The sequence below is a fragment of the Trachurus japonicus genome, chromosome 23, assembly GCF_045865225.1.
Source record: "Trachurus japonicus isolate A0001 chromosome 23, Traja_1.0".
Taxonomy (NCBI): domain Eukaryota; kingdom Metazoa; phylum Chordata; class Actinopteri; order Carangiformes; family Carangidae; genus Trachurus; species Trachurus japonicus.
In genome coordinates, this window is record NC_140929.1 from 9,693,495 (window position 1) to 9,709,368 (window position 15,874).

Consider the following 15,874-nt stretch of genomic DNA (forward strand, 5'->3'; position numbering starts at 1 on the left):
CCACCCCACACCGTACACCCGTATGCACGACCCTCTCAAGCGCACACACTCATACACACTCAGCACTCACACACAGACATCAGACACAGAGAGAAAGAGAGAGTAAAAGCCCCCCCGGTGACAAAATACCTTTTTATCCTTTACAAGAGTATCCTTTATTTTTATAAGAGTGTGGCTCTGAAATATTTTGTCCGTCTTTTCCTGGGGTGAAACTCTGGCATCTGTTGCTTTCATGTATGGGGGGGATCCACGGGGCCCTTGTACACAATGGGACCTCTGTGAGGAGCCCCTGTTAGCATGGTGCTGAGAGGAAGTCCCTGCTTGGAGGAAGGCCTCTGCCCTCCCTTCTGCCTGAAGTTGCTTTCTCTTTGCAGCGTTGGCTTTGCTAAATGTTCTGCTCCTCCAACTGCAGATCCTACATTAAGTCCTCGGGATAACAAAGTTTGACATGATGGAGAATGGGCTGATCAGGGGTCAGAGAAAGGCAAGTGGTTCTTCTTCAGTTCCGTACAGATCCAGGCATGCATTCAAAGAGATTCACACAATCTGAGACACTCATTAGTGTCCATTGATGATACAAAAAAGGACACACAGGAAGCTCCTGGCTGCGTTTACCCTGTCAGCTTGATTTGGCCACAACTTTGTCTCAACCTGCCCACCTCTCCTTCTCACTCGCATGGAAACTCTAGACCTTTTGATGAGTGAAGGGAAAAGGATGTAGCAGGACTGCCAGAAACCATTCTGCACCTGCCACATCAGCTGGGATTTATATTCAGAGCTTTTTCTTCTGCCAAACATTCTCCAAAGGCAAAGAAGTGAATGACATTTTGCCCCAAATGTCTTGACTTGATGATCAGAAACCATAGTATATGACAGGGTTCATTGTGCACACAGCCTGTGGAAATTTAAAGCCAGCAAAAACATGGTTCATGTATTGTGAATTGGCTTCATCACTGAGAATGTATCTGGAGCCTTCAACTTCTTAAGGCAGAGGAACAAATGATTGGGAGTACTGTAGGAAGCAGCGATTTGTATGTTATTTCATATTGATGTAGTTTTTGTTTTGTTTTTTTGGCTCAGAAAGAAACTCAAGAGGCTCAAGAGAGAAGAACAAAAGATCTCTGTCATAGCTATACAGTATACAATGTATAAAATGGGAGTCTACTTATTAATTCATGGTTTAATGATCAGATCAGATTCCAGCCAAACTCCTAAATTTTAACCTGTGCTTAAAATCTAATGGCAAATATACTGTAAATTTAAATCTACCACTATTGTAACAATTATAGGTTAAAATTCTTGAGGTGTTATAAAAAAAAGAGAAAATGACAAGGTCTTCATATTTAGAAATTTTATTCAAATCACATACAATCAATCAATGTAGTCTCTTGTTCAACTAATTCAACAAAAAGAAGAAGAAAAAAAGACCAGAATTAAAAAGTGTGTTGGCATTTTTCAAAAAATAGTTATCACATTTCTTTTGCATACAAAACATTAAGGAATATTGGCCATTAATATTCACAGGACTCTTAGGTTTATAGTTTTTTGTACTTTTTTTTCCTTAAAGAATATTAAATAAAAATAAATTACCTACAGTATATATGCATAATTGAAGAATAGAGAATTTTTCTAAAGTTAACAAGAACACAGGACCATTCATTTGGCTTCAAGTCTACAAATACCAAGCAGTCAAAGGTTTTCCTGAAACAATAGAAAAAAAACAAACTAGTGATATTTCCCCTATGCATTCATAAGGTCTATCTCCTGTTCAACAAACGATAATGACAATGAGTGCTCAAAGATGTCCACATGCTGTAAATACACATTGTCCCTCTAAATCACTGTCATGCTACAGTATGTTGTAATAGGATTGGAATTAGACTTTTACATGCAGATGTTTACATCAACATAAGGCACAACTAGTGGTCAGATTGCACCATTAATCAACTCATCTAACCAATCAGTTCCTTATTGGTTTTGCTGTTACCTTCACATTTTATTCAAATTCTACTGAAAAAATTGAAGTTTTCTGGAACTGAGAAAATAGCTTCTTCTTGAGACACATCAATAAAATTAGTTGATGCCAACTAATGTCAAATATTTCACAAGCATGCAAATATTACTTGTGTGTTACTATTTCACAAGTGTCATCAAACCAGAATCGCCCAGTCATAGATTGAGTAATTTGCCAACAACATCATGATTTTCTTCTTTGTTTTTTAGATGACAATGGACCTAAGGAGACGGAAGCACAGGATGACGTCTCTGGGAATTGGTGGTTTAATCTCATTGCCATCCAGCCGGAGGTAGCGCAATCGAGGAATACTTTCTTGGATGGAGTCGTCAACGGCATCGACAGCGACGGGGCAGACATTGGAACCACTTACACCTGTCAAAACACAAGAAGAGATAATGCTACAATGATTTCTGACACCGTAGATGATCCTCTATTGTTAGAGGACAAGCAGTAGATGCTTTGGGAAATATGCCACACACTTACTTTTGATCTGGTTGTGATCAAGGTGAAGATGTTCAAGGCCTGAAGAAATGACGGGCACCTCAGTCAGCTGGTTATGGGACAGCTGCAAGTCCAAAATGCTGGAGACGTTAAACACATTCTTGGGAACTCCACTGCTTCCAAGTTTGTTGTGGTTGAGCCTCAGAAATGCCACTTTGGGCAAACCTTTGAAGTAGCCAGTTGGGATCTTCTCAATGCTGTTGCCATCAAGGAAAAGCTGAGTGGTGGTGGGTGGTAGGCCAAGAGGCATGCTTGTCAGCTGGTTCTTGGCTAGGTTGATCTGCACCAGGTTGTTAAGACCCTTCAGGCTAACCTCAGTCACAGCATCATCCATCAACTTGTTCCCCTGGAGGTCCAGAAGGTTAAGCTTATCCAGACCAACAAAGACACCAGCAGGGATCTTGGAAATACGATTGCGAGAGAGGCGGAGATGCTCCAGGCTGGCTGGCAGAGAAGATGGCAGTGAAGACAGGAGGTTGTCATCCATATACAGGTGTGCAAGGTGAGTCATTGTGCCCAGGACACCCTCTTCCACTCCTTCACTAGTGACTTTGTTGCGGTTTAGGTTGAGCCAGCGGAGCTGTGTGGCATTACGAAGAGCATCAGCTGACAGCACTTCTATTAAATTGTTCTGCAAGTAGAGATACCATGTGTGTGGAGGGATATTGGGGATGCTGGTCAGGCCTTTATTGTCACAGTAGACAGCACGAGGGAAGCTTGGGGGACAGCGACACTCTTTAGGACAGGCTTGGAGTTGGGCCAGATATTCCTCGTAAGGCATGTCCTGGCCGATAACTGGCCCGACCAGGCACACGATGCAGAGAAGGCTCAGTAGCAGTGCCATGTCACTGTCGAATCTATGAAAGAGAGGGAGAAAAAAAAACAATATAAGAAACGGTATAGAGTTTAGGCAAAGATTCATATCAAAGGTGAAGAGGAGCAATAATGATGCCCTCAATTATAAAGGTTTGGGGTCCAGTGGAATTTGGACCATACTGTAATCAACGAGCCATACAATTGTTTGCACTTGAGAACACATGTTTGTTGTGTAACTTTCGTTTCAGAAACAGCTGACTAAGTCTTCGGAAATATAACCATGGCCCAATATAGCCACAACCAGCGAATGTTGCCTACTCTACCACTAATACAATTATTCCTGAATTCCAATGGTGACTGCCAACAGACTGAGGTAGTTTGCTTTCCAGGTCATTGCTTTACCTGCCAATGACAGGTACAGATCCAAAGACAGGATGCAGAGCCAGGTCAATTTTAATGGTATTACCACAACCTTGAAGCTCAGACTTTAAGACTTTGCACGTCAGTTGTAAGAGGTGCACTGTTTATCAAGCTTTGATTGATATGTATATTGTTAAGCATACCACACAACTCTCTGTTCACTTTGGTTTGTACACCTGGTTCAATAAGAATTGCAAATGAATGAATGCAAACACACATTTCAGCAAAGCACTGCACATATTCAACTCAGGAGAGCTGGGTTGCTTCCTGTCAGGAATGACTGTTCAGGAAATGGGCAATAAGCCTGGTTATAACCACTAACAGGGATGAAGAGGGAAAAGTGAGATGCAAAATACGTGAAACAACAGAAGCCATGAAATTCAGAAAGACAAACGCAAAAGATGAGCAGGGGAAAGAAAAATTCCAACGTCATCTTTTAGCCATCCATCTCTAAGCCTCTACTTGATTCCTCTCAGTTGCCATCTGGTGCTTGTTTAAAATTGTGATGCTCTCCACGTTTGTCTGGAACTCATTTCGGGTAGGCCATGGTTTTCCATGGATGAGCACACTTCAAAGACACAGCCGGCACACCTGCTTTGAGAGATGTATTCTAACTGTACTGGGGTCAAAGTGTCTTGACCCAACCTTGGAGTAGGTAAAACTGTGCTTCCTGATTCTACAAAGATAAACTAAAGTTGCAAGTTGCATGTCTACCAAACCAAACCAAACCATACCAACCCTATAACTCAGAAACTTCCAGAAACCTGGCTTACCTTGAACTCTGTAACTTCCCTCTCCCCTATGTCCTCCTTCAGCAAGTTGTCAAGCGTTGTCCCAAATGATGAGGCTCTACCTCGCTTCTACCTGTATTTGTACCACTAGCGGTTTCATTCAACGTGTGCCAGCCTGTCACTCATGATGACACCAAAGCTTCTTTTGGCCAATCAGATTCTGCAAGGATCAGAGGTCATGATCCCATGGTATAGTGTGCTAAGCCTTCTCAGCCAAGACATGGCCCACTTACTGCAGGAACAGGCTAATGCAGGCCTACCTGTTCTTTGTTTGCTGATTTCCACATGTACAACCCTTCCTCCCTTGGTGGCATGCTCGATCTGTTTTTAACTCCACTCACAAATCCCCAAGCGTCCTTTGCCGACCTTTGTGCTAATTTTATGCCATTGCTATCCACAGTGAAATCAGGATTAATTAATCAGCTTGATGCAAAGTGCAAGTGCTACAGTGTTTGCAGTCAATAGAGGATCTGGGATACACAAAATGCACGCAAATTAAGTTGCATATAATTGTGCTGCACAGGTAATTGTGCATTAAGTGTAACTGAATATAAGACAATAAGAAAATTAATGATGACGCAAAAGATGAAAGATACATGAAGAATTATGCAGTGTACTTGTGTACAAAACATTGTCTGCAGACATGAGAGGTAATGGTTTTATAGGAGGGAGGTCAGACTTAATCTGGGGGGATTTTACCTGCATGCTGGCCAAGCTAATTGTTTTTGCAGAAGCTAGCTAGCGTCAGGATTGGTGACCTCAGCAAGCAAGCATGAGATTGTGCTAATTTCCTGCACTGACGGCAAAGGCTGTTGAATGCAACAGGATAATCCTATCCGACCTGTGTGAGGATAGCGGCAACACTTATCTCTGATCAGCCATGCAAGCCCATTAGAGCTCCTCCTGTGTTTACCCAGGTGCATTTGTGAACAGTGATCATTCGTCTACACATGTTTGTAATCTTGTGTGATCAATTACACAGACATACGTTTGTCCCAAGCACATTTATAGGAACTGTACATTGATGACAGATCACGGTGTAGTGAATGGACACTTCCATCAGTTGCTGTCCTGTAGCTGTCCCAAGTAGTTAATCTAATGTGACCCCTCTCATTTTGCATTATCCACACTTGGTTGTTTTACTTATGCATGAGTCTTATTATTAAAGTACAAAATTAATACTAAAGTTTGAGCTCAGATTTAATAAACGTTCCTGTTTCGGAGCATGATGGAGTTTGCTGTCAGACTGCAAAGGGTTTTGACCTCAGAAATACTTGGCATGCAGCTCAGAGTCTGTTAAGCAACAGGACAACCGGCTTGTAACCTCTACACTAGGCTTCCTCACTTCCCGTTCTACTACTATGGCCCAGAAGTCTAATAAAAGCTTTGCATATTAAATTGTCCATCTGATAAGGATTGAGCACAACAATTAGTATTCTCTATAACTGCACAAGGAACATCTGTCTTTTTACAGGCAGTTGAAAAGTGAGAGAGACAAAACACTGATTTAAGATGTACAAAATGTGAATGAAGTTTAAAAATACAATTAACAATGTGTGAAGAAGACTTAACTCAAACTACCTGGAATGTATTTGTTACACAACAGATGTGATGTCCTTCCGTTCACACTCCAAAATGATAGTCATTATTAATGTATGCCAACACTTAAATTAAATTTCCCAGCTGCTGAAAATGGTGAGTCAGAGCTTCACAGATCTCTGCAAAATGGAACATATATAACTTAAAACAAATGTTGGCTACAATCTGTCTGACAGGCTAAGGAGAAACACATGCAGAGGAATATGATAATGCTAATTTCCTGCCAGGGGCTTTGTGCCTGAGCCAGCTATGTTAATTACACAACGGGTTGTATTTGCACTGCATCAGTTTTGCGGGGTTCGGCTCCAGTTGATGGCTTTGCTGAAATCCACTTGATGGCTTTGAGACATTTGGAAGAGTTAGCATTGCTTACTGCATCCAGAGCTGAGAAAGTAACTGTGTTTATGGGTAAGTATTATGTGGAAAAAAACAACATGTCTGGCAGCAAAAGTGACTTTCCAAGATGTGTGTCATTTGGAAACTTCCAACAACCCACAGCGGTTGTTTTAGTCAATTCCAGGTGTAAACTTGTTTGTAAAATAGTTAGAAATTGATTACAAAAGTGCCTATCAATCCTAATCCTGTGACGCAAGAAAAAAAGACGAAACCAGATTTAAAAACAGATACACTTGCATCTCACGCTGTCTTCTTTTCTTAATTTGCAAGCCTGCATCACCACTTAAATGCATTACCTCAGCTGGCAAGGTGCACCACATCAAAGATAAAGACTGATCGAGCCTGACGTAAACCACCTGTAAAATGCACTATACCTTTCACTCCTCCTATCTCAAATAGATTTACTACAAAAGAAAGACAAGATCTCCTTTACCTGCTTCTCCAGCTGCTGTCAGTGGTCTGCATACAACCAGGTTCTTCTGCTCTCCCAGAGATCAGCTCTGATGATTGTCCTCAGCTTCAGTGTCTCTGATGTGGTCAACACTGAGCTGACCCAGTTATTCTTGTGTTGTTGTCAGTTTGATTCCCCCAAGGCTGCACCTTGAACATACCGGGTGAACCGAGAAGGATGGAGTACGAATTGTTGGTGGGAGGACGATTGTGTGTGAGTTGGGATGTCCCTTCAGAGTTTGTGTTGCCTACTTTTCTGCCAGCCCAGCAGTTTTTTTCTGCCTCTTTCGTTTTGTCTCCTCTTTTGTGAAGAATTTGAAGTCATCAGTGAGGGTTAAACTGCTGTCACCCCACCCAACTTAACCATTTGGTCTCCAATGGAGGATTTCCTCTGCACCCATCACTCTGGGGGATGGGAGCATGACGAGTTTATGGCTCATTTCAGCTCACAGGCCTTTGGGGTGTGTTTGCCAGTCTGACAGGTGAGGTTAAAGAGGAGCATGTCGGGTTTTTCACTCAGACATTCACGCCCAACTTTAAACAGGAAAATTCCCCTTTTTACAACGCAAGTCTTCTTTTAGTAGTTTTTCCCATTACGACTATCAGTGATAGTATATTTCTCACTGACGTCACCGTAGAGAATGTTTACACGCTGCCATTGAAACACATTTACTACTATAGAGTGCTGTCTATTGTGGTAGAGCAGGAGCCTCAGACTACAAATAAAATGACCCACTTCTTTGGAAGTGAAAATCAAACTTTATTATGTGTATAGTGACTCACCAGTGAGGTGTCATGGAAAGTTTTAATCCCAGTAAACCAGGCAGAGGAGACAACCACTTATCCAACCAGTGCAAAAGCTGGTATTTATCCAAAAACATTGAAAACTACATACAAAGACAAAGTACTCAAACTTTATCTATGAATACTAATAGTGCAAACACACCTGTTTTACCCCGAGGTTTTGGAGGAGGATGCTCTTGTTGTGTTGTTGGAATCATGTGTTGCTTTAGGGATGGCAAAGTTTGCCAAATGTTGACGTTCATAATGAATCCTAATGATCCTCTGATTTTTTTGTTTTAGCACCATCCTGTGGTTTTGAGCCAAATGTTTTGATGACTGTCGGATGGTTTGTCATGAGATAAAAAAGGATGGTGCTAAAAATAAGGATGTGATCCCTTACTGGCTTCTCCCCCATGGATAGTAGTTGATTAAAGATGTCAGCAATTGTATGCACATACAGTAAGAAGGTGATTAAGTCAGTTCAAACAGTAAGTATAGATGCAAGTAGTGCATAAAGCCGACGAAAACATCAAGTACTCCAAATTTGTAAGAGAAAAAAGTAAGTTAGTTTTAGAGCAGCATATAAATTCACTTTCCCTACACCCACAAATGAATCTTAAAGGAGGGCAGTCTCTTTTTCCTCCTCTGTCTCCCCTCCCCATTACTCTTTTACTCGGCTCAGCTGTGTGTGTGTCTGTTTTAAGGCCACAGATGAAACATCTGGTGTCCATGTCCAACCTTTGGGGAGAAGGGTGAGAAAAAGAGAGATGAACATTACAGAGAAATTAAAGGATTGGAAGAGAGCTTCAAGTAAGAGAGAGAGAGAGAGAAAGAAAGAGAGAGAGATAAATATCCAAGAACAACAAGGTGAGAACTAAAGAGAGAAGGACTCCGTTGCCACCTCGGCAGACCGAGGTGGCAACGGATGGATGCAGAATGTGAATAAAAATCGACCAAACAGCTGGAGACGGTCTGGACTGAAAGATGGTCTTTGGAGTTGAGCTTCCAGGCTGCAACTGCTGATTATACTTTCACTTACCGTCCCAAGCAAGAGGACGTGAAGCTTAAGGCTTTATAAAGGACTTTATTGTCTAGACACAGGCAGCAGGAGCTCGGCTCAGGATTTAAATAAGGGCGACCCAGGGGGAAGAGGAGGAAATTGTCCTAGATTGGGAAAAGGTACAAGTGACCATATGAAAACATGTGAAATGTGAAGAAAGCGGTTAGAACAAACATGTCACATGTTGTAACGGTTGTGTCAGTGAGATGGCTGCTAATACTTCTCCCCCTAACTTGTATCAAGTTTACTTGGGCAATAATAGATAGAATAGACCTTTAAATGATTCTAGGGTTGGATGGCATTGGGAAGTGGTAGGATTTTAAAATTGCCTCCCATCCCTTAATGGCAGCCAGACAGCTACTGACTCTCATTTACATGAGTAGGTCAAATTTTAACTGACTTTTACAGCTGGATCTCATTACAAACACCTAGCAGGAATCAAATTGGGACATCTGGAAGCTATTGCGATAATAAATATAAATGCCATGAATCTAATCAACTAACCTACTGGCTCTAAATAGCGTCTGCTCTAATAAGGAACTCTTGACTAATACCCTAAGAAGACTGTAGCAGTTCCAACACATGTGGTAAACATCAAGCAGGATTAGATATGCTGTTTCTGTCAGCGTACAGCTTTGCAAAGACACTATTGATATTGTAAAAAGAAGTGACAAGTGAAAGTCAAAAGATAATGAGTTTCTGATCTACTATCCACAGCATCAATGCCTTCATATATAACAACAACCCTTTGAAGGGGTTGTAGTTCATAGTAGTTTTTAGGAAACCTATTCTAGGATAAGAGAAAAAGTTATGATTTCAAACAGAGCATTACTTGTGTATTTTGAGAATTGCCTACTGTGTCTTCCAGAGTTTTGTGGACACTGATAGGGTTTTGAAAAACATGAACCAATGATGAAAAGCAGAAAAGCAGACTTTTTTTTATAAGCCCTAACATTATCCAGAGTTGTTTTCTGGTGATGTGGGCACCAGTTTACTGGCCACTCTGACTCAATGATACAACACTACATGGATAACAGCTTGTTTTTGAGCTGGAGTTTAACCCGACAAGAACTCACAAACACAATGTTCAAATAACATTCAGATAACATTCAATAACTGAATTACCGAAAAGCAACTTCTGAGTCTAACAAATATGGGACACAAGTGTCTTTTCTTCATGAATGTAAATTCTATGCTGCCTTTATAAACAAAATATTATGTAAGGCAAAAGATATTCCAAACACTTCATATCAATTCCATCATAAGGTTTCTTCTTAAATGGACGGTAAGCCTTTGAAAATGCGGCAGAAACCAGAAGGAATGTGCTGGTAGTAGGATTTTCTTTCCCTCTGGCACACTGTTAGACATACATTTCTCAGACTCCTCCAATCACCACAAGACTAAAAAGCACTTGGCCAAGAAAAGCTGGACAGAACTTGGAATTGTTATTTCTCTTGGTTGTGTTCAGGTAACCTGCAGAGATACAAGACAGGAGAGAAAATAGAGCTGAGCAGTGCTTCTCTCTGTAGGACATACAGTACAGTAAGCAGGCTGAATCATTGGACGACCCTACATGGATTGCTCCTAAAAATGGTTCAGTATTGGCTGTAAAACAATGCTCTAGACAAAGGTTATGGAGAAATGACATTTATCCACTACAGTTGGTGGCAGCAAGCAGCTGGAGGACCTGTGAACTGCCAAATATGCAGATTGAAGATTTATCTTATTGGAAAGAGGAGCACTCTCTTCAGGAAACGTTAACTGTTTGCTCTGAAGCTGCACCGACCAAAGAAAGTACTTTTTAAACTGTCCTGGAGAATTTGTGGTTTCTATCTGAGACAGTTGGACGGGTAGATTTACACAGAAAATGTCCTAAAGCTGCAAGTAAAACCCTGCAACCCCTGCATCCCTCCAGGACCAGCAGTATTTGTTTGACTCCAGCTCAGCTGCAATGTGGGACTGAACAAAGATGATAGGTCCTTTATGTAACAGTTGTAAATGAATGACTCTATGGGCTCAAAGTCAAAACCAGGGAATACATAATGCAAACTCTATCAGGCTTTAGAGCATAAACAAAAGGACATTCTGTCCATCTGTAATTTCAAAGATATAAGTGAAAATAGCAGCTGAAAGTCATACAGAACACCCCAACTGAATAAGTAGTTGCAAATGCAACCAGTTACATCTCTTATAAAGCTCAGATCAAACCTGCTAACTCTGAGAGTCCTTGGTATACTATATTATCCCTGTATATGAAACGTTTTTGTCATCTTATTTCACTTGGTATGAGCTTGCTACTCAATGCAGACTACAGTAGGAGTTTATATGGTGTCATGTGGTTTCAGTCATTAGGGCAGTAAGGTTCACCTCCCTTGGTTGCTTTTACTATTGGCTAATTGAGGAATTATGAAAGAAATGATTTACAAACAATCAATAAACCATTGGTTACTATGTGTTAGTTAAGTTAGTTATTATAAATCCATCATAAAAGATGCAGTGTTAAAAAGTACATAAGTCAAATATTTAGCATGAAAGATGTCTTGAACAATTTGTTTTCACGCATGCTAGAAATTAATTACAGCACGTTTAAAAAGCGATATCATACAAATATTTTGGAAACATAGTTTATTCAACTGTGTTTGGTTTCCTCACAGTAAATCCAAGAACAGTTACTGAGTCAAAGGCCACATAAGAAATCACAATAAAAAGACAAATTAAACCTAAACAAAACGTGGTATCCTAGTAACATAACTTCAGTCAACAGGACCGTAAGGCCATGGTGACTTGGTGTTTTCTCAATTGTGGTGAACAACAACGTAACAATGAGAGCACCTTAACTGCAAAAGCTGTAGTTTATTATCAAAGAATGGTACCATTGGATGCATGCAAGTAATGCAAATGTTGTATACAAATCAGCAATGTGCATGATAGTGGACAGCTGGGAATTAAGCAATGTGAAGAAACAATTTAACTTGTGATTTCTGAAAAAGAAGAAGAAGGTCAGTATAAGAAATATTTACTTTTGAGGACAATGCCAGTGTCATCTAAACTGGTGTCATTCATTCTACTTTCTAACACTAAAAATGGGACATTGAATGCACTCGGAAGTCATGGGTGAAAATGACAGACACTGGTATTTTCCTTAAAAAAATAAAAAGACTGAAAATGTCATTGCAATGTAACAGCTATTTTACATTTTGATCATCATTTCTCACTTAGGCATTACACACCGAGTATGCAATCCTCATTCGCTGGTCCTTTGCACAGCAATGGATTAATCGTTGTATATCATACATGCTAAACACTGGAACATACAAGACAGACAACAAATTGGCACTACAATTGAACTGAGACATTGGAGTCCTTTAACCTCTGTTTACTCCATTGTGTCTGTAATCAATATAATCAAAGATTGGAATGTTTGAAGTGTGGGTCTTCAATCAAAGCACACAAATTAATTCCTATTCATAGGACATTTGGTTATCTACTTTATACATGTCTGCTGTAAAAAATGTGCTTAATGAAATGAATCTTGCATATTTTGCAAGATTTCCCAATGTATTTACTGTATCTTAAATTAGCTCAGCTTTAAATTTATATCAAATTGATGAAGATGCCATGATAATACCCCATATCTGCATAATACTTACAGTCACAGACAAGGACGTGTCAGTACTTTAAAAATGTGGGGTAGTATGACATTTAAATCCACAAGGCTTCCAGCTGAGCTGTGCCATCATAGTAGAGGGGGGCGGAGGTCAGAGATCTGGGGGAAGTCCTTATTCAAACATGATTTCTGAAGCTTGACGCAGGCAGTTGGAGGTTTCAGGGGGCATGCTGCTTTGTGTGACGTTGTTGGCGTCCAAGCGCAGATGCTTCAGGCGGGAAAAGTTGACGGGACTCACATACTTGCAGAAACTTGACAGCTCAAACTCTGCAGAGAACCAAAAATGGAGAGAAAGTTATGTAAATTGGTAAAAAAAGAAATAGTTCTAGCTCTATATCTCTTAATGATGCGGATTAAAAGTATTGTGTGGAGTTTTTGACCACTAGTAGCGCTACAGAGCAATGTTTTGATGACTCATGTTGAACTCAAGGCAACACATAAATTCATCCAATCAAATGTGTTTGGGTTAACCCCGCCCAATATGTAAAATCACACTGGATCGCCAGCTATTGGGTAGCTAGTAAAGCTATTTAGACCATAACAGGAGGTGTGTGTTTAAATGTCAGTTGGCAAAAACACTGTTTCTTTTTCCAAAGAATGTGGTTGAGGTCTAATTTACCCCTGATTTAACAATGAGGGTGAGGAACTGGTGGGTGGAGGCCAACACTCCTTAAAACTACAGCTCTGTTTCTCTTGAAAGCCCTTTACAGCTTTGTATTGCATTGTGTTTTCAAAGCCATTCCCAATTAAAGAGCAACATTTGATAGATTTAATTTAAGCTAAACACATTCGTCAATCTAAAGATGGTCCAACTTCCTTTTCACTGTGACTTAAGAAAACGCCATAGGGCAGCTCTCTGGAAATAGTCAAAAGACATTTTGAATGGAGCAAGTATAGAGTAGCACTCACTGTTGATCTCATTGGCCTGGAGGTAGAAATGCTCCAGCTGTTCGTTGATCTCAGGGATGGACTGCAGCTTGTTGAAAGAGAGGTCCAGCTCTATCAGTGACGTCACGTTGAAGACTCCAGCAGGGATGCCGCTGTCCACCAGCTTGTTGTGGGAGACCCTCAGGTACTGCAGTGAGGGCAGCTTGTTCAGGTATCCTGCTCCGATGCCGTCAATGTCGTTGAAGTCAGCGTAGAGGATTTCCAGTGAACTGGGGGTACCGGCTGGCAGCTTCTTCAGCTTATTGTGGCTCACATCCAGGAACAGCATCTTCTTTGGCCCTTTGAATGCCCCCGAGATGGCATCGGATGTTAGCTGATTGTGCTGAATGTTGACAGAGGTCAAATTTTCTTTGTCAGACAAGAGTCCAGAGGGGAACTTGGAAATCTTGTTATGCATCAACTTCAGCTCATCAAGGGACTTTGAGGGGGGGACGACTGGCTCTGTGAGGTTGTTGAAGCTGAAGAAGAGCTTCTGCAGGCCAGTTAGTTTGTCGATTGTTCCCTTTGCAATCTTACCATTGGTGATCTGGTTGTTGTCAAGTACAAGCCAGAGAAGGGTAGAAGTAACATTGTCAAACACTCCTGCCTTGATCTCTTCAATCTGGTTGTTCTGGAGGTACAGGTACTTGATCCCTGTTGGGACTACGGGAACAAACTTGAGCTTGCGGCTGTCACAATACATGGCAGTGGGGAAGTTGATTGGGCACTCGCATTCTTGATTACAGTTGGGCCCTGAGGGTCCTAGCATGGAACCAGGCTGATAGTCGTAGTCATAATACTGGCACAGGGCCATACTGACCAGTATGGCCAACAGGGGTACACGCAGAGGAGACATGGCTTCTGGGGATCAAGCAGACAGGGGAGAAGGGGAGGGAATAACAAAAAGTTAGAAGTTGGAGTTGCAATAAAATGTAAATGAAAATCTTAGAAAATACAAATGCATTTAAGTTGCTCCTTTTGGATAGTTTATGGTAACAATTCAAACCTTTTTGATCAGTTCAAGAATATGAATTAAATAAGTTCATCTTTAAACTGTGATGCAAAAGGGTTACAGTCTACAGCCCCCCAACACGCACCATAGACTAGTGCCACACCCACTCCCCTGAGTGTTAGGTACATAATCGGTCAAGAGTTCATGTCAACCGATTTGAGTCCTAGATTCCTTGTTTCAGTTATCTGTTTTTAACCACATGATTATAGCTGCAGCTAGAACTGTTTCTGCTCCCAGAACCAACTCATCTTTCAACTTGAAAGATTTTTTTTACATAAACCAGCAGTGGAAGCATTAATGCAAGGCAGAGGTTCCTAAAGTAGCTACACATAGTGTATACTTTAAAGATCTATTTTAACATATTAGATGGTTAAAAATCATTTAGGTTTATGAACAATGAAGCAAACATGCAGAGGTACTAAAAGCAAATCTAAAATTAGTAAGGTCAGATCATGACTGTAAAAAGAAAATCAACCCTGCAGACAATGCAAGACCAGAATGATGATTACCAGACCCATGAAATATGCAGACAGACACTGTATCCAAGTGCAACAGATGATTTTCCAAAGTGTAAAGTCACCAAGACCTTTGAAACAAAGACACTATCGAGCCACATAAGCATGCAAGATCTAGGTTGATACACCAGTCTTGCATTTTCTAAATCCAAAATGCAAATCATGTAATTTATTTTGTCTTGTATGCTTTGTTGTCCTTCTTCTCCTGCAGCACTAGCCCTGCATGTCCCAAAAGCCTAGCAGTGACAGCTGACAATCCCATCCGGAAAACAGAAATAAAGAGGAATAAATCAAACAGGAAATCACAAATCCATGCCTCCATATGCAAGCTTACCTGAGCTTCTCTCTTTTCGTGTGTGAGGGGTGGAGGGCCAGTAGGTAAGAACAGTGTGGTGTTCAAAAACTGGAAGTCTCTGGAGAAAAACACAGAGGGAAAGAAGGAGAGAGGGGGAGGAGAGAGAGAGAGGGGTAGATGGAGAGACAGGGAGGAAAAAAAAAGAGGAGGAGGCGGAGGAGGGGGGAGGAGAGGAGGCTTCTTCTTCCTGGAGTCAGGTCGTCACACAAATGGAAGATGTCATCAGCATTATTGTGTCTGGGGAGCATCATCCAAAAAGTGCAGTTACCTAACCATGAGCAGGTGCAACAGGACATAGGAGAAAAAAAAACTTTAAAAAATATGAAGTGTTGTTGATATAACCTAAACCTTTTCTACCAGTTCTGACCTTTCCACTTCTTTAGCATTTCTTCAATTGTTCTCCAAACAACCACCCCAACATGTTTACAAACTCAACTTGGAGATGGGTACTTGGTGCATGGAAAAATCTCAAGTAGGGGAAGCTATGTGGGGGGAAAAATGCGAAAATGATCTCTGGCAGCCATTTAACCCAGCCGCCGGTTATGAGACCAAATTCAACTCTACC

General features: G+C 41.0%; 2 protein-coding genes across 3 annotated transcripts; both read right to left on the reverse strand.

The window, feature by feature from the left end:
* Positions 1 to 1,336: 1,336 nt before the first annotated feature.
* Positions 1,337 to 7,275, reverse strand: kera (keratocan). 2 transcript variants are annotated; one of them, XM_085769387.1, is made up of 3 exons: positions 6,974 to 7,275; positions 2,501 to 3,375; positions 1,337 to 2,389 (listed from the first exon to the last, which is right to left on the reverse strand). In XM_085769387.1, exons 1-3 carry the CDS (start codon positions 7,003 to 7,005, stop codon positions 2,220 to 2,222), a joined length of 1,077 nt encoding a protein of 358 aa, XP_085625513.1. In that variant the 5' UTR covers positions 7,006 to 7,275; the 3' UTR covers positions 1,337 to 2,219. The 2 variants fall into 2 exon arrangements, with proteins under 2 accessions (XP_085625513.1, XP_085625514.1); XM_085769388.1 differs by lacking the exon at positions 6,974 to 7,275 and adding an exon at positions 4,528 to 4,637.
* A 4,168-nt stretch (positions 7,276 to 11,443) lies between these two features.
* lum (lumican) lies at positions 11,444 to 15,359 on the reverse strand. The gene is made up of 3 exons (XM_085768821.1): positions 15,289 to 15,359; positions 13,410 to 14,288; positions 11,444 to 12,767 (listed from the first exon to the last, which is right to left on the reverse strand). Exons 2-3 carry the CDS (start codon positions 14,281 to 14,283, stop codon positions 12,613 to 12,615), a joined length of 1,029 nt encoding a protein of 342 aa, XP_085624947.1. The 5' UTR covers positions 14,284 to 14,288; positions 15,289 to 15,359; the 3' UTR covers positions 11,444 to 12,612.
* Positions 15,360 to 15,874: the final 515 nt, after the last annotated feature.